This window comes from Ursus americanus, chromosome 22, assembly GCF_024610735.1.
Source record: "Ursus americanus isolate L20-20 chromosome 22, mUrsAme1.1.p, whole genome shotgun sequence".
NCBI lineage: Eukaryota > Metazoa > Chordata > Mammalia > Carnivora > Ursidae > Ursus > Ursus americanus.
This window is the reverse complement of record NC_142148.1, coordinates 30,261,741-30,286,063: the sequence shown is the minus strand read 5'-3', so window position 1 is coordinate 30,286,063 and position 24,323 is coordinate 30,261,741. Positions and strand designations below refer to the sequence as shown.

General features: G+C 41.1%; 3 protein-coding genes across 7 annotated transcripts in view; 2 read left to right on the top strand and 1 right to left on the bottom strand.

The window, feature by feature from the left end:
* CDS2 (CDP-diacylglycerol synthase 2) overlaps positions 1–303 on the bottom strand; it is a 61,779-nt gene extending 61,476 nt beyond the window's left edge. Inside the window, exon 1 of one of the 2 annotated variants that reach the window (XM_045808684.2) lies at positions 6–303. In XM_045808684.2, the coding sequence (XP_045664640.1) occupies positions 6–62 (57 nt within the window). In that variant the 5' untranslated portion in view covers positions 63–303. The remainder of the gene's footprint in view (positions 1–5) is intronic. The other variant, XM_045808681.2, reaches the window with a different exon arrangement.
* Positions 304–7,831: 7,528 nt separating this feature from the next.
* On the top strand, positions 7,832–13,909 carry PCNA (proliferating cell nuclear antigen). The gene is made up of 6 exons (XM_045808688.2): positions 7,832–8,243; positions 9,054–9,151; positions 9,313–9,380; positions 10,121–10,315; positions 12,416–12,539; positions 12,627–13,909. Exons 1-6 carry the CDS (start codon positions 8,023–8,025, stop codon positions 12,704–12,706), a joined length of 786 nt encoding a protein of 261 aa, XP_045664644.1. The 5' UTR covers positions 7,832–8,022; the 3' UTR covers positions 12,707–13,909.
* Positions 13,910–14,410: 501 nt separating this feature from the next.
* On the top strand, positions 14,411–23,935 carry TMEM230 (transmembrane protein 230). 4 transcript variants are annotated; one of them, XM_087853740.1, is made up of 5 exons: positions 14,411–14,548; positions 16,430–16,550; positions 16,919–16,997; positions 17,871–17,993; positions 22,839–23,935. In XM_087853740.1, exons 2-5 carry the CDS (start codon positions 16,531–16,533, stop codon positions 22,977–22,979), a joined length of 363 nt encoding a protein of 120 aa, XP_087709866.1. In that variant the 5' UTR covers positions 14,411–14,548; positions 16,430–16,530; the 3' UTR covers positions 22,980–23,935. The 4 variants fall into 4 exon arrangements, with proteins under 4 accessions (XP_087709866.1, XP_045664619.1, XP_087709867.1 ...); XM_087853741.1 differs by lacking the exon at positions 14,411–14,548 and adding an exon at positions 14,580–14,705; XM_045808663.2 differs by lacking the exon at positions 16,919–16,997.
* Positions 23,936–24,323: the final 388 nt, after the last annotated feature.

The window sequence follows — 24,323 nt, the reverse complement described above, 5'->3', positions numbered from 1 at the left end:
GCTACCTTGTCCTCGGGCGGCGCGTCTGGCTCGCGGACCGCCCTCTGTCTCAGCTCGGTCATGCTTGGAGACCCCGGCGCGACGTCGCGGGAGGCGAGCAGCGCAGCCGCCGGAGCGGGCAGCTCAGAGCGGGTGCGCGCGGACTCCACTCGGCCGGCCCCGCCCCGCCTGAGCTGCTCTCAGGACCCACCACAGCCCGGCAGCAGGAGGTGGAACTCGGCCCCGCCCAGCGCCGCCGCCGCCCTTTCACCCGGGCTGAGCACAGTCGGCCTGCTACAGTACGGCCCGCTCGCTCCACTAGGGACGAGCGCCCCGGAGCGAGCGCGCACGCGCACCGCCGCCATCACGGCCGCAGAGATCCACCAATGGCGCGAATCCATCAGGTAGGCGGTGTTGTGGGGGCGGGGCGGAGCGGAACGGGGAAGCTTGCATTGGACTAGCTGCGTGAGGAGGCGGGAAAAGGCGTGTGTTTCCTAAGGAGACTAGCCAATGGGAGATCCGGCCTGACAGCGGCGGCTGGCGCTAGCGCCCTGGATCCAGGAGGTAAAATGAGTAGCCGGGGGCTAGAGACGGCATCCTCCCACCTCTATCCTGGCGGGTACTAGCTGCTCTTGGCTTCGTGTCCTCCGTAGCCAGGGCTCGTCCCTCACACATACAAGTAGACACCTGTTAGGCCCTGAAGTGGAAAAGCCTGGGGAACCCACCCGTGTAAGAGGAGCGATTCACGTGATAAGGAAGTGAAACCCAAACTTTACTTGGCTTTGCTTTGCTAAACCATCTCTAGTCTTATTGTTAATTATGCTAGCCATTGAACTAAGTAATCGCTTTATCTCATTTAATCTGCCGGGAAGCAGATACGATTTTTATTTTATAGATAAGATCTTCCACGGTTTTTCAAATTTCTTTTCTGTCTTCTGGACTGTTGAAAAACCTTTTCTTGGACAGGAATGCTGCCTACTTCGTTCACAGTGGATCCCCTGTGTACCTGACATATCCTTAGTCCTTGAATGGATGTAAAAATTCTCGTAAAGGAGGGGCACCTGGGTAGCTGAGTCAGTTAAGGGTCTGCCTTCGGCTCAAGTCAGGATCCCAGGGTCCTAGGATCCGCCCTCCCCCCCCCCAACCCCGTCTGGCTCCCTACTCAGTGGGGAGTCCGCTTCTCCCTCTCCCTCTGCCCCTCCCCCCGCTCGTACTCTCTCTCAAATAAATAAAATATTTAAAAAAAAATTATCCTACAAGAAAATTATTTAACCAAGGACTCATAGCTACAAAGTGACCACTAGGAATTAGAACACAGATCTGTAACCAAAGCCCACGATAACCATTGTACATACTACCTGCCTTCCTAAATTCATTGTTAATACCTGTGTTGTTCAAACATTGCCTTCAGGGGTCCCTATTCTCTACTTTGCGAGTGGCGTAAAAAAAAGTATGAAATGGGGTCCTTCCCGTAAGCATAGTGTAATTTAACAAGGAGAGAAACTTGCACACATAGGAGTTGCAATTTCGTGTTAGCAATTTTGACCTTAGCTGTGGGTTCTGGGTAAAGTAGTGAGATTTCTGAGAAAGGCATTCTATTCTCTTGATTTCGATAAGTATATTTGCAAGTTTCTGCAACAGTGCTTCACAGTGACCCTAAACTAGGTGTGGAGGAATACTGAACTACCCTGGGTGTGCTTTGTTTCCTACCAACAACATTGCACAAATACTTAGTAGGTTTTTTGTGGGGGGAGAAACAGACCACTGCTTTCAAGCCACAATTTATTTATAGAAAGCTTTGCTTTTGTATTTTGTCTTTTGTTTCGATGTTACTTATTAAAATAAATAACATGGGGGCGCCTTGGTGGCTCAGTAGTTGAGCGTCTGCCTTTGGCTCAGGGCGTGATCCCAGAGTTCTGGTATGGATACCCACATCCGGCTCCTCCACTGGGAGCTTGCTTCTTCCTCTCCCACTCCCCCTGCTTGTGTCCCCTCTCTCGCTGTCTGTCAAATAAATAAATAAAATCTTACCAAAAAAAAAAAAAGTAAATAGCATGGTAATGGTAGATTTAAGCTCGTTTAATCTGTTGAGGTCTGGAACCACCATTTTGACCAATGTCAGTGGTTACTTCTTCACTTAATCAGACACCTCTTGAGTAAATTAAGCAAGGTTTACTATCTCAAAGTTGTAGGAAGGATGTCAACACAGAGAAAGCCACAAGGTCATCCTCTGAGATAGAGGTGTTAGTATCCACATCCTCCCCATTAGGGTATGTAATTGGGAAAAGTCACAACTGAAGAAGCATCACATAGGTCCTCCCAGCTCAGCTGTTGCCTTTCAAACCCAGACTGATATAAAGGAGGCTGGTAGAGCAGTGCATATAAATCAAAGTTTCAAATGCACAGTATGATTACTAGGGTAGATAAGCCCCTACAATTTGGCCTGAACAAACTTCTCAGCTCTTGCTCTCAGCTTCCCCAGGCTGAGCTTAAACCAAGTACATTTCTGCAGTCAGTGCTGTAGAGAACAAGGAGCAGGTATTCAGACTCCTGAAAGACATACTAATAGGCCTTTAGGCAAGCTTTAGGGTCTCTCTCTATATATAAACTGTAGAAAGAAATTAATAGTAAAAATCTCCCCTATCAGCTGAGATGCCCTTCAACGGATGAATGGATAAAGAAGATGTGGTCCGTATATACAATGGAATATTACTCAGCCATCAGAAAGAATGATTACCCAACATTTGCAGCAACATGCACGGGACTGGAGGAGATTATGCTAAGTGAAATAAGTCAAGCAGAGAAAGACAATTATCATATGGTTTCACTCATTTATGGAACATAAGGAATAGCAGGGAGATCAGTAGGAGAAGGCAGGGAAGAATGAAGGGGGGGGGGGGTAAACAGAAGGGGGAATGAACCACGAGAGACCATGGACTCTGGGAAACAAACTGAGGGTTTCAGAGGGGAGGGGGGTGAGGGATTGGGATAGGCCAGCGATGGATATTAAGGAGGGCATGTATTGCATGGAGCAGTGGGTGTTATACGCAAACAATGAATCACGGAACACTACATCAAAAACTAATGATGTTCTGTATGGTGATTAACATAATAAAAATTGTTTTAAAAAATCTCCCCTATCTCCAGCCCAAAGAAAAATTTTGATCCTTTACTTTTTTTTTTTTTTTTTTTTTTGGTGTTACTCATTTGAGAGAGAGAGAAAAAAAAATAGGCACAAGCAGGGGGAACAACAGGCTCCCCACTGAGCAGGGGGCCCTATGTGGGGCTTCACCCCAGGACCATGGGATCATGACCTGAGCTGAAGGAAGATGCTTAACCGACTGAGCCACCCAGCTGCCCCAGATCCTTTACATTACCTTACACCTCCTCCTCTATCCCTGATTTTTCTCTTCTTTTTTTTTTTTTGAAGATTTTATTTATTTATTTGACAGAGACAGCCAGTGAGAGAGGGAACACAAGCAGGGGGAGTGGGAGAGGAAGAAGCACGCTCCTAGCGGAGGAGCCTGATGTGGGGCTCGATCCCAGAACACTGGGATCATGCCCTGAGCCAAAGGCAGACGCTTAACGACTGGGCCACCCAGGCGCCCCTGATTTTTCTCTGCTTTTCCTCATATTAACTCTTTCCTCTAGGGTCATTTCTTTCAGTCTTGTGGCATATCTTGTTTACAATGACTTCTTTTCATTGCATTCCTTGATTAGTTCCCATTATTTTTATAAAGATTTTATTTAGGGGTGCCTGGGTGGCTCAGTCAGTTAGGTGTCTGCCTTCTGCTCTGGTCGTGATCCCGGGGTCCAGGGATCGAGCCCCACATCAGGCTCCCCACTCGGTGGAGAGTCCACTTCCCCCTCTCCCTCTGGTGCTCCCCCTGCTCATGCTCTCTCCTGTCAAATAAATAAATAAAATATTTTTTTAAAAAAATAAAGATTTTATTTGTTTGAGAGAGAGAGAGAGCGCGTGCACGGGCAGTGGGGAGGGGCAGAAGGAGAGGGAGAAGCAGACCAATAATTAGTACTGTTTCATCATGTGTGATCAATAGATGAATATTTGCTTAAAGCCACCTGCACCCCCACGTAGACTATTGGTTTGAAAAAGTGAGACCTGCAATTTCCCCAAAAGGAGACCGACATTATAATTTAGATGGACTGTCTAATGATTGAGTAGGTCTGTAAGTTTATGGGAGGGCAGGATTTGCATCACAATTCCGCATAGTGCACTCCCAATTCCATTTTGCATGTTGCCTCATGAAACTGAATAAGGTTTAGCTTATAACACAAATTAGATCATGTCAAAGATCTGATAATTTCCCCTTGCACTTGCAAGGTCCTACCAGCTCTCACTCCTCCTTCCCTTTGCAACCTCACCTTTTACCAGTCTCCCCTTTTATCAATGTGTCCCAGGCATATCAATCTTTGAGTTCTATTATATGTCAATTACATCTCAATAAAACTGGGGTAAATAACCCATAAAAAAATCTTTGAATTGTAAAACAAACTACTACCTGAACATCTTCTAAACATGCCATCCTTGTTTTACATACTACCCTTTCAGGCTAGAATACTTTCTTCCACTCTCCAAACAGCTAGCTTTCCTGATAAAATTCTACTACCTTGGAAGGCCTTCTCCGACCACAGGTCGTTGCCATTCATATGCCCTCATTTCAACTGATTGTGTGCAATATGGGTGCCACATGGGTGGAGTTTAATTGCCATCTAGAATGTCTTCAAACTGATTACACTTAGATTGGCATTAAACCAAAATGTTATTATGTAAGCAAAAAGCAAAGAAACAGAGTAGCCAAGTATACTTTTGTTGTTAGTGAAGCAAATGTTCCTCCCTGGAGTGAACAGATTCCACATTTTGCAAAGGAATGAAGACTCTAAGAGAACTAAGAAAGGAAAATACTCACAAATGGATAACACTATTATGTTTTGATATTAAAATGTATGCAAAGAATAGTTGACCATACATGAAGCAAGAAGGTGCCTGTATCGAAATTTACCAATGGGAAACCATCAACAAAATGAAAAGGCAACCTACTGAGTGGGAGGAAATAATTGCAAATCATGTAAAGGATAAGGAGCTAATCTTACACAATAACAAAAACCAAACAATCCAATTAAAAAATTGGGCAAGAAAGTTTGAGTAGACATTTTTCCAAAGACATGTAGATGGCCAACAGGCATATAAAAAGATGCTGAACATCATTAACCATCAGGGAGATGCAAATCAAAACAACAATGAAATATCACCTCACACCTATCGTCAAGGAGGAGGAGGAGGAGAAATAACAAGTATTGGCAAGGAGATGAATAAAGGGAACATTTGTGCACTGTTGGTGGGAGTGTAAATGGGCCCAGCCACAATGGAAAACAGTCTGGAAGTTCCTCAAAATACTAAAAATAGAACTACCATGTAATCCAGCAATTCTACTTCTGGATATTAATAAAAAATAGGAACACTAACTTGAGAATCTATCTATCTATCTATCTATCTATCTATCTATCTATCTATCTATCTATATCTGCATGTTCACTGCAGATTATTGACACTAGCCAAGGTACAGACAACCTTAGTGTCCATTAATGAATTAATGGATACAGAAATTGTGATACACACACACACACATACACACACAGCAGAATATTATTCACCCACAAAAAAGGATGGAATTTTGCCATTTGCAACAATATGGTTGAATCTTGAGGGCATTATGCTAAGTGAACAAATCAGATAGAGAAAGACAAATACCACATGATCTCTATGTGGAACCTAAAACAAAAACAAAAACAAAAAACTGAGCTTACGGATTGAGAACAGAGTGTGGTTACCAGAGGTGGGGGGTGGGAGTGGGAGAAATGGGGAAACTGCTTTCTTGTTTGTTTGAATTGACTTTAAAAACTGAAAAAAATTTTTTTTTTAATTTACAAATGGGTGGCACAGAGTTGAAAAAGATTCCAGAGACAAGAGTGTAGCACTTTTGAGAATGCTGCATCAACACCTGAGATAAGAGTACGCTAGCATATGGAAACACAGCAGTATCAGCAACTGTGAAAGACTGAATGTGGAGAAATATTAAGAATGCCTTAACTCATTTTGATTATATTTTTATGTATGCAAAAGAGTAATATACAATACAAATATTTTAAATAATCTAAAAGTTCTTTCAATAATTACAAAGTAGAAATTTTAAACGATAAAACATTGTGTGATGGTTTGACATTTTTTTCTTGTGCTACATAAAACAATGGTGCATCTTAATAAGAAGTTATCTTACTTTCAATTAAATACATTCATCCATTAGGATTGCCAAAGGGAGAGAATAGAGTAGGGAAAGGAAAAATTTGAAACCATAATAATGGAAAATATTCTAGACTTGATGCAATACATAAATCTTCTGATTTAGGAACACTGAACTCCCTGGACAGCATAAATAAAACTAAATCCACATCAAAATACATAGTAGAAAAACTAATTCTACAGACCAAGATAAGATAGCAAACACAGCTAAAGGGAAATGCTATAACCAAAGCAAAAGAAAAATAAAATGGGGGGAGAGAGAATATATGTAATAGAGAAATGATTACCAAAGTGCTCCTTGAAATCAACAGGAAAAAAGTTTAATAGAAAAGATACAAATATACCACGGTCAAGAATCTTTAAAAAAAAAAAAAAGAAAGAAAGAAAGAAAATAAATATATGAAAGCTATCCAACCTGTAACAATTTTTATTTATTTATTTGAGAGAGAGAGGGAGAGAGAGAGAGAGAGAGAGAGAACGAGTGAGAGGCCCGGGGAGCAGGGAGCCAATCCCTGGCTGGATATCAGGACCCTGAGATCATGACCTGAGCAGAAGGCAGACGATTAATCAACTGAGCCACCCAGCTGACCCCCTAACAATTTTTTAATATGCAAATTGGAATTTTCACACAAATAAGCATAGATTTTAAAGCAAGACTGCTAATATCTATAGTTATGAAAATATGGAGAAATGAGCAGACCACAGTCTTAGGTAAATTGCAATCTTTCAGCGGTCAATTTAGTAACATTTATCAAAACTTTAATGTGTATGCTACTTCAAGGAGTCAATCTCACAAAAATCAACTAAGTGGCCAAAGGTGTTTGTAATTACAAGAAATTGGTAAATTTGGTTACATGCATAGGATACTATTCCCTCGTTTTAAGAAGTGCTGATATAGAGGTGGTATGTGACATAAAATTAAACATACCTTATTAAGTACGTTGCAGAAGTGTTTCTGGTATGAGCCCATTTTTGTTTTTTAAAAATGTATTTGTATAGAGAAAAAAGGCTTAGAAAGTTGTATGCAGTAAATAACACGAGCTTGGTGTGCCTGTGGGCGGGGAGGGGGCGAGATAATTTTGTAATCATAACTGTACACCTCTTTACTGTTTTGACTTTTAGGAGCACATCGCTTCTATAATAGCAAAAATAAAACGCACATTTAAAACAGCTGTACTCCTACAAGGTGTCTTCCTCCTGGTAGGTTGGATTTGTGTTTCACTCTTTCGTGGCTAAAATCTTTCTGTTCCTGAAGCGGGAGGCTCAGCACGCAGCACAAAACTCTAACTCCGCGAACCGCAACCTGGATCGGGCCCTCACAAGCCCGGACTTGTTTAGCGACCGGGTTCCCAGAGCACTGCAAAAAAGGCAGAGTCCTACAGGAGTCGGAGGCGCCCCGCCCCTGTACCCAACTCTCCAATGGATGTTCAGGGAGGGCGGGCTACATGCAGATCAGGGACACTATTGGCCCTGGAGTCTCTCCGCCCGGCAATGGGCGGGGCAGCGTGGTGACGTATCCACACGCGGCGCAGAGGCGGACAGCGCGCGCTCGCAGACGCGGCGCTATTAAAACGGTTGCAGGCGCAGCGGGGTGGTTGTGATCTTCCTGGCTCTTGGGCTTTCGCTCCTGTGTGCGCCGGCTCGTTCTTATCCTGTGACGCCCAAGCCGGCTACAACTTCCTCTTTATCTCCGCCTGTAGCTGCGTCGTTGTGATTCTGCCACCATGTTCGAGGCGCGCCTGGTCCAGGGCTCCATCCTGAAGAAGGTGCTGGAGGCGCTTAAGGATCTCATCAACGAGGCCTGCTGGGACATAAGCTCGAGCGGCGTAAACCTGCAGAGCATGGACTCCTCCCACGTCTCCCTGGTGCAGCTCACCCTGCGTTCCGAGGGCTTTGACACGTACCGCTGCGACCGCAACTTGGCCATGGGTGTGAACCTCACCAGGTGAGCCCTGGGATAGTCGAGAGCCGGGCTCTAGTGCCCCCCCACCTCCTGCTCTTGGCGGGAGCGCCTCCGAGCTAGGCCCTCATTGGCTGACATGGGCGGCCTGCGCCATCTCATTGGCCTGCGGCGCCGAGGGACGGGATCTAGCAGAGCGCGCGGTTCCGAAAGCGCGCGCTGGCAGCCGCGCGAACCGGCTCTTTCCGCGCCAAAGTCACAAAGCGGGTGGTGGCGGGAAAATGACGGGCTTCTTCGCAATGCCAGGAAAAGGCTTGCACACCTCTTTAGCCATTAAGTGTCGGCGGCCTTGGATGAGAAACCTTTGGCTTGATTGACTTTAACCGCTTTATAATGTGCCTTAGTTCTGTCACCCTAAGTTCGTGGACTTAAAATATCTCTAGGGCAGTGGCCTTCAACTTTTTGATCACTACTTGTCTAGTACATAAACATGTTTAAATCTTAAGGCTTATGAGAAATACTTACGCCGACTAAATGCAGTGTGTTTTAATGAGTATCCTAGATCATTTTTCATGATCGTCACAACCCAATAATTTGCTTCACCCACCGAAGGGATTTGCAATTCATAAAATACTGCCCTTTGTTATCCAGAAGTGAAATTGCTCGTGGTAGGCTGTGTGCTTGAAGTATAAATACTGCTAAATTGCATTACAAAATGGCCGGATCAGTTTCCCTAACTCACCCAATTCCTCAGACGACCCTGGTAAAAATGGCAACTCCTTGTTTTAATTGCGTCAGAAATCGATCTTGAGAACATTGTGTCGATTTTTCAATCCTGTGCCTTCTGTGTTCTAGCATGTCCAAAATACTAAAATGTGCTGGCAATGAAGACATCATTACACTAAGGGCTGAAGATAATGCCGACACCCTGGCACTAGTATTCGAAGCTCCAAGTAAGTCATACCCTTCTACTAAGTTATACTGGAGGAAATTTGAATGCAGTGTATTTCTCAAAGTTGTGAGAAATTTAAGAAAATGTTTGTGATGATCATAGAACTTAACATCATAGTTATAAATTTAAATGCTTTTACTTCAATCTGCTTTCTTTTGGTAGATCAAGAAAAGGTTTCAGATTACGAAATGAAGTTAATGGATTTAGATGTTGAACAGCTTGGAATTCCAGTGAGTATCAAAGTTTCTGAGTATACTGTACAAGTCATGATAGTTACATAAGATAATTTTAATAATACAATTTAAAGCCCAATTCCTAACGGAACTTCTGTATATCTGCTGATATATGTTCCAAAGTGGGGTTTTAGTATTTAGACTGACATTTGTTAATTTCATTAAACTACAGTACACTGAAATGAATCGGGTTGAATTCATGGCTGCCAAATGTATATTTGCATTAACCTCCGTGCTTTTTTTTTTTTTTTTTTTAAGAGTAGACTTTAAAGCTCTATTAACAGAAATTCATTAAGGTTAGGTTTATCAGCGTAAAAGGAGAGATGTTGAGATGTTTAAAATCCTTAGTATCTTATTTTCTTGTTCTGTTTTGGTAAGCGGTTGGGCCTGCTTGCACACCCATCATTGTTAGTATGCCATGCCCTAATGTCCTCTCGATTTAGCCCTGGAGGGTGATTGGGGGAGGCTCTTTACCCTGAATAGTGCATTTATTTTTAAAGGTTTAAACTCTAATTTTAGTTTTCTTAGTATGATTATTCTTACGACATACTTGTTTTATATCTACATTTATTTTTTGAGTGTTAGATTATGTTATGAAACTACACAGTGAGTGATATTTCAAAGTAATCAGGATATCTTAAATTCTGAATTCTTGTCTAGATGCAGAGTCTTTAGAAAATGAGAATGCCAAATCTTTAATTTCCAGCAGTTGAACTTTATTTTATTTTCTTAAATAGGAACAAGAGTATAGCTGTGTAGTAAAAATGCCTTCTGGTGAGTTTGCACGTATATGCCGAGATCTCAGCCATATTGGAGATGCTGTTGTAATTTCCTGTGCAAAAGATGGAGTGAAATTTTCTGCAAGTGGAGAACTAGGAAATGGAAATATTAAGTTGTCACAAACAAGTAATGTCGATAAAGAGGAGGAAGCTGTAAGTAGTTTCTTAAGTAAACAGAAAATACTTTGAAGAAAATTGTAACCCTTCTTAACATTAGGTTGCCTTAGTTTTTTTCAGGCTGCTATAGCAAAATACCATAGACAATGACTTATAAACAACTGAAATTTATTTCTCACAGTTCTAGAGGCCGGGAAGCTGGCAGATTCAGTGTCTGGTGAGGACCTGCTTCTTGGTTCACAGACAGTGGGCTTCTCACCTGATAGAAGGGTGAAAGGAGCTCTTTGGGGTCTCTTTTAGAAGGATACTAGCACTAAGCACCTCCCAAAGGCCCTACCTCCAAGTACCATCACATGGGTATTTGGTTTTAACATGAATTTTGTGGGAACGCAGACAATCTATAGCAAGGTAATTGCAACTCAACAGAAGGATCTAGTTGGAGGTAGAAATTTACCTTTTAGCAGCTCGTATGTAATCTTTATATTACCTTTCTACACGGTAGAAAGGGGGCCTAGAGTACCCCCATTTAGGGACAAAATAAAGAACACTTTAATTACTAAATATCCTAAAATTAAGGTTTTCCTATATAATCAAGTGCCTTTTTGGGTTTTTTTTTGTTTTTGTTTTTGTTTTAGAAAAGTATTTATAAACTAATATTTTGTAATTGTATTTTTAAAAAGCCTTGCTACGCCTGGGTGGCTCAGTTGGTTAAGCGTTGGCCTTCGGCTCAGGTCATGATCCCAGGGTCCTGGGATCGAGCCCCGTATCGGGCTTCCAGGGAGCCCACTTCTCCCTCTTCCTCTGCTGCCCCCCCTGCTTGTTCTCTCTGTCAAATACATGGATAAATAAAATCTTTAGTAAAAAAAAGCCTTGCTAGCCTTTGAACAAACATCAGTTAACTCTGTAAATGAAGGACAATTGAAGGTTTTAACCTCATAGAATTATTAGGATTAAATATAACATGCAAAGTGCCTAACATAGTGTCTGGCATTTTAAGTTTATAGTAAATATTAGATATTCTAGTCCCTTGCATGAGCACTCAACCGTCAGTTTAAATGAAGACTTAAAAATATGAGTAGCAAAAGGGGCTAATTCTGTATTGTCTCTCTGCTAAATCACATTGTTATTTCCCTGCCATTCTGGATTTTTTTTGTTGTTTTAATCTTAAATTAGTTCTTCTATAAATATTTTTATATCTGAAGTATGAGCGCTTTATGACATTATTTAGTGTTAAGGAATTTTTCACTGTTTTCCTATTTCCTTGGTTATTTCAGAAGTTGTTTCAATCAAGGTTTTAATAAACTCCATACATTGTAGTTCATTGATAGGCCCTCAAATTCTTTTAATCCTTTGGGTCTCCAATTTCTCCCCCCACCCCACCATTACAATTTGTTGAGGCAAGTCCTTTGTCGTTGAGTTTTCCGGAAGTCTGGATTTTGCCCATTGTATGCCTTATGTCAATTAATAGGCTCCTCTAACCTGTATTTCCTATAAACTGGTAGCTACAACTCTAGAGGCTTGGTGATACTCAAGAGTGTTTTGTTTTGGAAGTGAGAGAACAAGAATACTTTACAGATGGTGGTATGTGTACCTCTAATAGGTATGAGGTGTCTACATTTTCTTAGCAGCCATAATAATCATTTAGAACCATTAGGTCATTAGGGTTGTAATGTATTAATACATTTCATTCCTTCATATATTAGCTGGTTTATTAGAAACATTTCCATGAAGAATTTTCTCTCATGGGAAAAGGCAGACTAAATACTTAATTCTTTTGCTTTATTTACGAGTCCTCAAAATTAGTTTCATATCACTCTCCAAAGTAACCAATAAAGGGTTTTTTTGTTTTGTTTTTAAATGTATATTCCAAGGGTGCCTGGGTGGCTCAGTTGGTTAAGCGTCTGACTCTTGGTTTCGGGTCAGGTCATGATCTCATGGAACGAGCCCTGCTTGGGCTCTGCATTCAGCCTGGAGTCTGCTTGAAGATTCTTTCCCTCTACCTCTCCCCCAACTCGTTTACTCTCTTGCGTGCACCTGTACTCTCTCTAATAAATAAATCTTTAAAAATAAACATTCTAAACTAATGAGTTGCAACTTGATGGTTTTCATTATGATTAACCTTTTGTTTTCTCTCAGGTAACCATAGAGATGAATGAGCCAGTTCAGCTGACTTTTGCACTGAGATACCTGAACTTCTTTACAAAAGCCACTCCGCTCTCTCCTACAGTAACACTCAGTATGTCTGCAGATGTACCCCTCGGTAAGATAATTGGTTCGTTGAATTTTGTTTTGTAGATGGTATATGTGGTACTTCTCAATAATTAATTATGTTCCTGTCTTCTTTCAGTTGTAGAGTATAAAATTGCTGACATGGGACATTTAAAATACTACTTGGCTCCCAAGATCGAGGATGAAGAAGGATCTTAGGTATTCTTAAAATCCAAGAAAATAAAGTTAGCTTTTTAAGAACTGCTTCTGAGATGCCAGCAAGTACTTAAGTCTGTCACCAAATTTGTACCTCCGAGTACATATGTAGATATTTTCTGTAAATAACCTATTTTTTCCTTCATTCTTTACAGTTTGTTTAAAGAATAAAGTCCAAAGTCAAATCTGATCTTGTTAACCTAGAAATATTTCTGCCTTACCTAAAAATACTTGTGATTTTTCCTAACAAAAGGGTTTTGACTCTAAATGCAGTTTTAAGAATTTTTTTTCAATTTAAATAAAAGTTATTTGAATTTCAAACATCACAAGACAGTGCCTTCATTTGGACCATGACTGTTGCAAGTATCCTAGGGAATTCAGTTCAGGTTACCATTTCATGTAAATGTGCTTATTTTTCTAGTGTAGAGCAGCCTGATACAAATACATTAGATATAGCAATAAAAAAGTATCCCAAATACAGTAGATGACAAGATATTTTTGGGAATTCATTTGTGAAACTTATTTTGGTATTCTTCTAACTTGAGTTCAAGAAATGAATAGATTAGACCAAGTCCTATATATTGTTATTTTGTTAGCAAAAACTAACATTTTTTTTCCCGAGAGGCTTTATGTACTCAAAGTCTGTTTGGGCTTTAGAAGACTAGCATTGCTATAGGGCAATGTTTCTTTAGTCTAGGGAGCCTTTTTAAAGAATCTTGAAAGATTTAGTAGATCTGTGCTAGGGCCCAAGCAATATGTTTGTGTAAATACTTCTCTAGTATAAGTAGCCTTTTGGGGGACTTAATCCTAGCAGTTGTGAAACAGACTGTTCAAATGTTCCTACTAATTGTGCTGCAAAGCCACAAACTGGCATAGTACCTATTGAGAATCACTTCATTAAAGTCCTTTATCCCGGTGTATTCTGTACTGGGTGGTTTAAATGACTGGTTTCTTTGTTGCAGTACCTGGACTGAGTTCTAGTTACTAGATGGTAGAACTCACTGTACCCAGTAGGTTCATTACCTTCTGTGTGCCTGGGGATGTGAGGGATATTGGTTGCAAAGGGCCTGGTGGAAGTTTTGGGAATGATGTAACTTTGATATAGACTGGTGATGGTTCCAAGACTGTATGCACTTGTCAAACTCATCCAATTGTACTTTATTGTATGTAAATTATACTTAAATAAATCTGACATTTACAAAGCTTCATGTGCTGCAAAATGTCCCTTGTGGGCGGGCCTCTTAACCTGGGTCAGGCCTGAAGGTGAGGAGAGGGAAACTGAAGCACAAGAATGTGGGGCCCCTCGAGAGTGGTGGTGGGGTATTGGCCAGCAGAAACCGCGGTGCGCCCGCGGGGAAGGCCTACAGCCCTGGGCAGTGAATAGGAGACCTGGCCGTTCCAGTCATGCAGCTTCACCGTTTCGGTTTCTGTCTCCCGTGGGTACCACTGAGCTCCCAACACTCAGGCAAAGAAACAAGTGGCCGGTTTACCCGAAGTCTGACTGTGACCCAGGTGGCCGGTCACCCTAGACCCAGCGGAAGTGTCCCGCAGCAAACGCAGGCCGCAGCCAGTCCCGCAACCTCACAGGGCGGGACTCCATCGACGCCGCGGGCAGGATGCTCCCACTAGCGGAGGGCCAAAACCGGAAGTTGAGAGTGGCGAGAGGTCGCCGCTCCCGGTGACGCCACTTCCGGCGCGCCGCCGTTCGGCGCGTTACTTCCGGCGCCGAGCTGGGAGGGTGGGGCTGGGTGGCGGTTAAGTGAGGCGTGCTATGAGGCCTCAGGCGCCTCTGCTGCCAACCGTGAGCGAGCTGTCGGCGCGCGGGCGGCCTGGCGCGGCGCTCCGGTAAGGCGTGCGTGCGGCGGGGCGGGAACAGAAGCGCCCCCCTCAGGCGCCCGGCGGGGCCGAGGCTGCGCTCCCTTCCGAAATCTAGCTTCGCGTCCTGGGTGTCGAGCGTTCGCCAGTCCGGACCACGGCTGGCCTCTTCCCAGAAACCGGTTTTGTTAGTTTACGTCTAAATTCGCGTCGGTGTTTGTCTTCCTGGCTAGGTCTGGAGACGGGTAGGAAGGTAGTGTGGAGGCGCATAATGCCAGGCACTGCGCTAAGTGTTTTACTGATGCTTTTAAAGTGTTGGAACCCTCGCGTGCTCTGGGAGTTTGGGGGTTGCGGTGGAACCGTTTAAAAAAAAAAAGCCTTTCGGGAACTTGAACTGGTACTCTGAAAACCGCGATTTACGTTTTTCCTTTCTGTTGCAGAATTATTATTCTTTGCCACCAGTAAGCATTCGTCTCCCCTCTCCCTCACATCCTGCGCTTTTTTGTTTTGATGCAGGTGTATGAATAGGCAATGGCAGAGTATGTAAACTTTTTTAAAAAAGACGATACAAATCAAAGGTGATTAAATGCCCTCCAGAGCCCCACATACCGGTAGTTTGGACTTTAAATTTTGTAGAATTAAATTTAGGTTATCATGTAATAGGGGTCGCAACATTAAAAACCTAGTATTTGATGCAGTTTGAGCTAACTTCAGAAAAGCATATAAATAAGCGTACTGGATCCAGAACTTGATTTCTGCACTGGTATATAATTGCTTAAAAAGGACATTTGCATTTAGCACCAATTCAAAATGCTAGTTATTTTAGTTCATTAATAATTGGGATAAAGTATATAGAAAGCACTTAGAATAGTACCTGGTATCTAACCAATACTGGGTAATTATTAACTGACATTATTATAATGATGATGGTTATTTCCAACGTGTCATAACAGAGGAAGGCAAAGTCTTTATGGTTTCTGTTTTTTTTTCTTTAATGTTGCCCTTGTGAATAATTTCCTCTTTTTACAGATCTACTTCACCTTTAGAAATAGCTTCACAATCAAAATAGATTTACTTGTTTTATTCATATAACTTTGTGATTTTATGGAGGAAAAGTGCACAAATTACAATTGTTTTTTAATCTTATCTACTCTCTCTTAAACTAGTGACAAAATAGCCATGATTTCATTACTGAAGTTGGTTTTGAATATTTTGGACAAAAAACAGGTTTTATTCTTTTCTCTCTCTGTCTCTCTTTTTTTTTTTTTTCTTTAGGAATCTATAGAAGTAATCTGGAAAATGAAATCACTACTTTCAGTGCTTGGGGTGGGGCAGAGAGACAGCCAAATTGGTACTGGTACAGTACTCATTACCAGTACTAATAATCCTGATAGCCAAATTTATAGGAAGCTCTACAGATTTTTTGCATTAAAAGAATGATACCCATTAGGAGGAATCAACAAAATGCTGACGTGAGTGTATTCCATATCCCACCCATTCTCCCTCCCTGGCAAATAAGAGAATCATTTGAGCATATACTCCTCTTGCTTTTTCCTGAAGTAGGGACAGGGGCCAGAATGACTGAAAATGTGGACTTTGGTGTCAGACTCAGATTTAAGTTACCACTCTTCCATCTGCTCTTTGTGGGCTCTGGAAAAATTAGGCACGGGAATATTGGTGACAAGATAAACATGAGGTCTGTTTCTTGGCAAATGTCTTGACTCATTCTACCAGGACACACCAGAGTAGATACACAAGGAGAATGTTTTCACTGTGTCAAAGGAATAGCAGATTTTAAGTGCAATGGAGCATAAAATGCCAGTTGCATAGTATGACATTTCAGCGCCAAACTCCAATATAAGTAACACGCTCTTGTCACTTGCATACAATGACAGTTTTCTTTGTCTTCAGACTGTAGCCGTGGCAGTGTGTTATGATGCCGTCTCGTACCAACCTGGCTACTGGAATTCCCAGTAGTAAAGTGAAATACTCAAGGCTCTCCAGCACAGACGATGGCTACATTGACCTTCAGGTAAATGCAGAAGGGAGCTGATGAGACTGGCTGGCTCTGTTTCTGTTGAGTTAGCAGGAAGACCTTCTAGGTGGAGGTTTTGCTAACTGTCCCTGGGGATTAGAAGGAAAAGCAAGAAAGAAAGTCAGCTCTCAGATCCTTTCAACCATAGTTTGCAGAAGGAGGGGCCTTGGTAGAGCAGTTTCAAACCAATATACATATTGTTCATTTGTAAGAATTTTTAGTTGTTAACGCCAAAGCCCAGTAGTTACAAATTTTATTTAGTTTTTCTGGAAAATACTCAGATTGTGTTTTGTTAAGTAGAATTTTTCTAAGGACTGTGTCATTGGTTCGTTTACACTTTAGTCAAAGCCAGTTCATCTTTTAAGGGAGAAACTAACTGCTAAAGCCAGCAGATTGTGGGAATCTTCCTTCTTTCCTGATGTCATGAGATCCAATTTATTAAAGGTATTCTTTGTGGCAAACAGTAAGTAAAACAGAATATTTGTTAACTTTGTATCCTACCCTGATCGTTATTTATAAAATACTTAATGGTGTAGCATCTCCTTTTGTCCACTTCCCCTTAGAATAGTTTAGGTGGAACCAGGGCCAAGGAGGAGGAAACAGGAACCCATCCCATTAAATATAAACAAATCAATTACTCTTTGCACTCTGTGGACCCATACTTGAAGGAGAGAAGTTGTTTTTTTTTTTTTTTGGAAGGCACAACTGGGAAGCTTCCAGCCAGTTAGGTCAGATACAGAAATGAGGCAAACCTTAGAAAGCTTGTCTCTGAATCTTAACTTTGAATTGAACTTATTAACGAGTCAGTTTACTTGATCCATGGAGTGAGCAACTAATGCTTTAGAAAAAGCTGTTTCTAAAACCTTTGACTGTATGCTGACTTAACTTTGAGTGCCGGAAATCACTTGTTTTCTTTACTTCTCCATAGCATGAGGTTCACTCTTGAATTCCTGTGGATTAGTACACCCTTCCATGTGCCAGGCTCTTAATAAACACGTGTCTAATCAATGAATGACCATAAAGTGTCTTTGGTTTTTGTAAGAAAATATTTTCTTACAGTGAATGGTATATGGAATGAGATTAGAAGTAGAAAGAGTAACATTCTGCTGGGACTCCTTTGAGTGACTGTTAGAGCAATAACTAGAGCTTCACCTCTTGTTTGTCCCTTGCCTTTCTCTCCCAGAGCTGTAGTGGGTAGTAGGACTTCCTTTAAGACACACAAAGCATCCACATTGGTTTTTATTACCCTCCTTGCTTTAGTGTCTGAGTTCTGGTATTTTCATAATGCTCTGCCTTTTTTGTTTGTTTCTCTTCCAGTTTAAGAAGAGCCCTCCTAAGATCCCATATAAGGCCATTGCACTTGCTACAGTGCTGTTTTTGATTGGCGCCTTTCTCATAATCATAGGCTCCCTCCTGCTGGCTGGCTATATCAGCAAAGGGGTAAGCTGGAGGGTTTGTGGGAATGTGCCATGAAATCTTAAAGTGTGAGTTTGGGCTCTATTGTTTTATATTCATACCCAGTACAGGAGATTCCAGCAGAAAGAAGAAAAGAGTTTTTAGATTTTGTTCTCTGATGACAAAACATATGTTTCTTTTTTTGAACAACAGCATGCTTGTCCCACAGTTTCTGTGAGGTATGTGGGGGTAGGTAGGCACATTTTCCCTTGAGATGTCGAGCAATCTTCCCACTGTCATAGTTCAGAACAGCAAAGCTGAGCCTAGCATTGAGGATTCTTTTTTTTTTTTTTTTAAGATTTTATTTATTTGTTTGAGAGAGAGGGAGAATGAGCACGAGAGAGAGAGAGAGTGCACACCAGTAGGAGGAGAGGCAGATTCCCTGCTGAGCAGGGAGCCAGACAACATGGGGCTCAATCCCAGGACCCTGAGATCATGACCTGAGCCGGAGGCAGATGCCCAAACAACTGAACCACTCAGGCACCCCTAGCATTGAGGATTCCTGATTGATAAAGGCTGTAACTGGAGTAGAATGTATTATTGTAATTTTGCAGTGCTACAGACATTCCAGTTTGGGGAGAAGCAGTGAGGCTTGTATAGGTCTGGGGCCACTGACCATGCCAAGACTTGTGAGCCACGAGGCTGATCCTGATTGCATTGGGTTTGGTTGGAGTTCCTGTTGAGCTTCGGAGTGTTATCTTCAAAACCAAAAGTGGTGTTTGGTGGTTCTTTTTTCTCGGGCTATATACATTCATTAATAGACAGTGTCCAAGTTGGTCTGAACTAATAATGATTGTAAGTCATGTGCGTTCTTCAACACACACCATGCCGGGAGATGATGGTCATATTGTTCTGCAGAGGGAACACAGCCAACAGCTGAAAAACTTGTGGACATTACAGAAATTGGGAATAGTAGTCCTGTCGCAATAAAATGGCTGCATATGGTTTTTAAGAAGTGAATCTGATTTGCCTTTGATTCCTTATCTGTTTAAAATTATTATATGGTCACCAGATGCTTGGTGCAGTCTATGTTTGAACATCTAACTTCAGGACCGTTCCTTCAGTTAACTTTCACTGTAGCATGCAGTATCAATCCCAGAGGACTCTGTTAATTATGTTATAAATATCGAGTGTGGAGGTGAGATCCACATGCAGCAAATATCGTTTTACCTTGTGTGGTTTATAAAAGACTGCTTTATAAATAAGGATAAAGATGTTAATTAAGAAAATCACTAATCACTTGAGAGAGAGAATCTTAAGCAGGCTGCACACCCAGCTCACAACTCTGAGCTTGTGTCCTGAGCCGAAATCAAGAGCGATGCTTAACTGACTGAGCCACCCAGGCGTTTCTGTTTTGCTGGTATTCTCAAGTGCGCATCTTCAGTATGCATCTGTAACAGTTTTTATAAAAGTTTAGGGGTGCTGTATTAATATCTTACCTTCACTTCGTATTTTTGTTAGATTTAGAGACTTGGTTAGATTCAGGTTTAGTTTTGTTTTAGAAAGAATATTTCATAGGAGGTGCTTTGCTATGGTAGGTTGATTCTGAAACTTCTCTGTTAATCAGAATCATCAGGCAGACTTGTTACACAGATTGTTTGGTTCCATTCCCAGAGATCCCAGTTCTTTAGGTGGGTTGTGAGAATTTGCATTTCTAACAAGTTCCCAGGTAATGCTGGTGGTCCGTCAAGCACATTTTGAGAACCATTGCTATAGCATTACATTAGGAGGCACATAATGGTTATCCTGATTTTTTAGTTGATACTAAGCTAGATTGCTGGGTTTAAGTGTCTTTAGCCTAATTCATTTATTACAAACTTCCCCATCACTGTTTATTCTAATGGACGCACTTCTATCATTTTCTGCATTCATTAGCTGAAATTCTGCTATAAAGAACTTTCTCAAATCTACCATCTGTTTATCCCAAAATATAATGTGTATAGTGAAGGTAGGAAAAATGTTTATTTCTGTTTCACAACTTTTATAAAAATACACCTAGCAACCTCAAAAGGTAGTCAGAGAATGGTATCATTATAAACTCCTATTTTTTCTTTTACATATTTGTGTTTCATAGTCCGTATTCTTTTTTTTTTTTTTTTTAAGCAGGCGCCACATCCAGTGTGGAACCCAATGCAGGGCTTGAACTCACAACCCTGAGATCAAGACCTGAGCTGAGATCAGGAGTCGGATGCTTAACTGACTGAGCCACCCAGGTGCCCCCCCATATTCTTTTTAATATCTAAATTGTTCCGTATTTGTTACTCCTATGTCTTTTAAACATGACCTAGGTAGCCTTTGATAGCTTTCTTGCTTTCATGGCACAGCAAGTTATACCAGGCCCATCTATGTATTTCCTGTCTCCTAACTTGTAAACAACCATTTCTCTGAAGAGCCCTGGTTTCTGTATAGGAAGTAGATTTAGAGAGATCATAGACTGGGCATTAGTGGTGCTCATGCTTTGGTTTTCATTGTCTCGGCCTTTTCAGCGATGGAATCAGGAAATAGGTATCTTTTAGAAAAGTTTTCTTTTTCTTTTTTTTTAATTTTAATTTTAATTTTTATTTTTATAATAATTTTTTAGTATGTTGTGTTAGTCACCATACAGTACATCCTTAGTTTTTGATGTAGTGTTCCATGATTCATTATTTGTAGAAAACAATGTTCAGTGCAAATTTAAGATTAGAGTTAATTTAATTAGAACTTAATTTCTTTGATTTTATATGGATATATCTATCCTTATGATAACGATATCATTACTTGCTTTATTCTATGTTACACATACAATAGCTTTAAAATAACAGTGTGATGGGTGCCCCAGTTGGTTAAGCATCCGACTCTTGGTTTCGGCTTAGGTCATGATTTCAGGGTTCTGAGATCGAGGCCTGCATTGGGCTCCATGCTCAGTGCCGAGTCCGCTTATCTCTCTCCCTCTGCTCCCCCCCCACATCACTCGCATGTGCACACACATTCTCTCTCTCTCTCTCAAATAAATAAAAAAAAAAAAATAAGGTAATAGCATGAGTGTTAATGCTAAGTATAAGAAGGTTAAATGCACTGTAAGTTTTCTTTGCAATTCTCTAAGGTTATATCCCATTGGGGATGTCCAGTCAATATCCTGCAAAAGATAAAAGAAGCAGGGAAGTAGAAAATGTAAAATAAGATAACAGAAATAGCACCAAGTATGTCAATTGTGAGAGTTGTAGACTATATTGTTTCTGAGGTTCATGTAGTCCCGTCTTTAGCCTGAGAGAGCCCGGTCAAGTTCTCTTTCCTTGTTTTCTTTTGTTTTTTTCTTTCCTTGGTTTTAAGCTGGAATTAATTGAGTCATTGTGTGCCAGCTGAGGCTGCTCGCTTTACATGTATTACCTCACTTAGTTTTTACTGTTCCCATATGAGGTAAATACTCCTGTTTCTCTGTGTGAATGAAGCAGCCAAAATTATATTGAGTAGATAACCTGTCAAAATACATTGTGTAACTAGACCTGTTAAAAGGAGATTTTTAGGGACGCCTGGGTGGCTCAGTCACTTAAGTGCCTTCAGCTCAGGTGATGATCCCAAGGTCCTGTGATTGAGTCCGACATGGGACTCCCTGCTCAGAGGGGAGCCTGCTTCTCCCCCTGCCTGCCATTCCGCCTGCTTGTACGCATGCGCACGCTCTCTCGCGCGCTCTCTCTGACAAGTAAATAAAATCTTAAAAAAAAAAAAGAGATTTTTAGATTGGATTTAAACACTTAGATGAGAGAAAGCTTAAAAGTAATGGGAAAAATCACAAAGGAAGAGGTGGATAAGTTTAACTGTATAAACATTTAAAACTATACCTAAAAACAAGGCAGAGCAATTTTATAAGCGTGGATTCATTCATTTAATACATTTATATTTTGGGCACAGCTGGGGATACAGGGATGAACAAAGTCCCTGCCCTCCTGGAACTCCCCAAATAGTTGAAGCCCTACTGATAAAAACACTAAACACATTTCTTCCTCTTTGACCTGTGAATTGTGCTCATGTGAATATACACTAAAGAAAGAATTTGAAAGGCCAAGAAAAACAATAAAGTCTATTGTGGTATTCTGTACAGTTAAAAAAGTGAGAGGCAACCAAACTATCCCAACAGTCGGAGGGGGGTGGTTAAGTTAAATTGTGGTGCATCCGTTACAGTGGAATGATGCACACTGTTAGTTGACATAGAACATGGTAGTTTCAGGCGTACAACATGATTCAATATATGTATATATTCGGAAATGATGACAGTAAGTCTGGTTAACGTCCATCACCACACATTTTTACAATTTTTTTTCTTGTGATGAGACCTTTTAAGATCTACTCTCAGCAACTTGCTAATACACAATACGGTATTATTAGCTGTAGTCACCATGCTGTACATTGCATCTCCAGAACTTACTTATTTTATAACTGGACATGTGTACCTTCTGACTATCTTCACCCATTTTGCCTATCTCCCACCCTCAGTACTGAACTTTTCATAATATTTTGGCAATTGCTTGTTAGACTCAGAGACTAAAACAAGGCACAGGATATGGTGTGTTCACAACTAGAAACTGGAATGGAGATCAGAAGGAAATAAGTGAACTGTCTATGGTCGAAGATGGACAATTTATTTATGTTATAATTTTTAGTGCTTTGCAGTTTTTCTACATTTTATAATCAGGAGGAAAAGAGATGTAAACTGTTCCTTTGGTAGCATACTACCCAAAGGAAATGCTCTGAAGAGTATAAAATACTGATGTATGGGTTGAATCTGTGGCTTTGTTTTATTTTAAAATTGATAGTTTGTAAGGTACTAATGTGTTTGCCTCCTTCTGCCACCAGGGGGCAGACCGGGCCGTTCCCGTCCTGATCATTGGCATCCTGGTGTTCCTGCCAGGATTTTACCACCTGCGCATTGCCTACTATGCATCCAAAGGCTACCGGGGTTACTCTTACGATGACATTCCAGATTTTGATGACTAGTACCCACCGTCAATCCTGAGAAGAAGAGTCACAGATGGGACTGAGACCAGCTTTAAGATACTGAGCAGAAACTGGCTTAAGGGCTAAGGAGTTCTGCAGTTTGCAGATGTTAAATGAAAGAATGGCCAGATTTTATGGGTCCATCCTCAAGATGTCAACTGAGCTTACAATTACAAATTAACTAATTAGGACATGCCCTATTTTTCATCTCCTGGGCCTGGCAAAAGCTGACAAGTTTTCCCACAGGAATATGTATCTTGGAAGAGCAGCAGTGTTAATGGTGTGGGAAAACAGGAGGTTATTCTGTAGTGGGGAGTGTTACTGCTGCCGCCCTTTTTAGAGTTCAGCATTTCTTTTAAATAGTCCTCATTGTCAGTTTGTTCTGGTAGCAAATGGAAGAATTTAATATGTCAAATTTCATATTACTAGTAATTAATTTTGAAAACATCTAAGTATCTTACCCCTACACTCATCTCTTACTTTGTGTTCTAGTGGAAGATCCTGGCAAAATCAAATGTCAGTGTGGGTACGTCTGTAATATTTTTTACTTGCTTTCTTATTAAAAGTAGCCAGGACTTTTTTAAATCTCAGAGCAAGTTTCCAAAAGGTAAACACTTTCTCTCTTAACCAGTCCTTGGTAAGCTTTCATTTGGTCCACTAGTAAATTGGCCAGCATATAATTTGGGTCATTCTGTTCTTTGTAGATCAAGATGTTCTGTATATCATACCTTTAAGGACTGGACTTTGGCTGTTTCCTAAGGAAAAAATGTAGATAAGTGGCTGTTATTTAGAGATTATAAACCTGCTGTTAGCACCTTGCATTATGATGTCATTCTGCTGAAGATTGCAAGACTCAGCCTGGATCCCTAGATGGACTGGACTGCCTTAGTTTGATTCTGTTGCCTAGCTTGCACAAAGTGACATATTGAAAAGAAATTAAAATGCCAAAATCTAAACCTAGACTTAAAGTGAGTTAATTTCAAGTATATTTCAGAAAACATTTTAACGATTATATGATATCTTTGATCCTAGTACCCGGGGCCACCTTCATTTTTAGATAACTGGCCTTGTGGGTCAGACTGCTTTTCAGTCGTCTTCTTCCTGTGAGCCTATGGACGTGGGCAACTAGAAGCCTGGAGGCGCCGTCAGCTAAGATTTGGAGGGCTGTGTGTGAAACAAGTTTATTGGGGAAGGTGAATTCACTTTTGGATGTGTTAACTTGTCGACGTGTACTCTACATCCACATGGAGCAGTTGAGTAGGCACTTACAAATTGTGGATCTGGGGTTCAGGAGAGAGTCTAGGCCAGGGATAGAAATTAGGGAGTCATTGTTGGGACAGTACC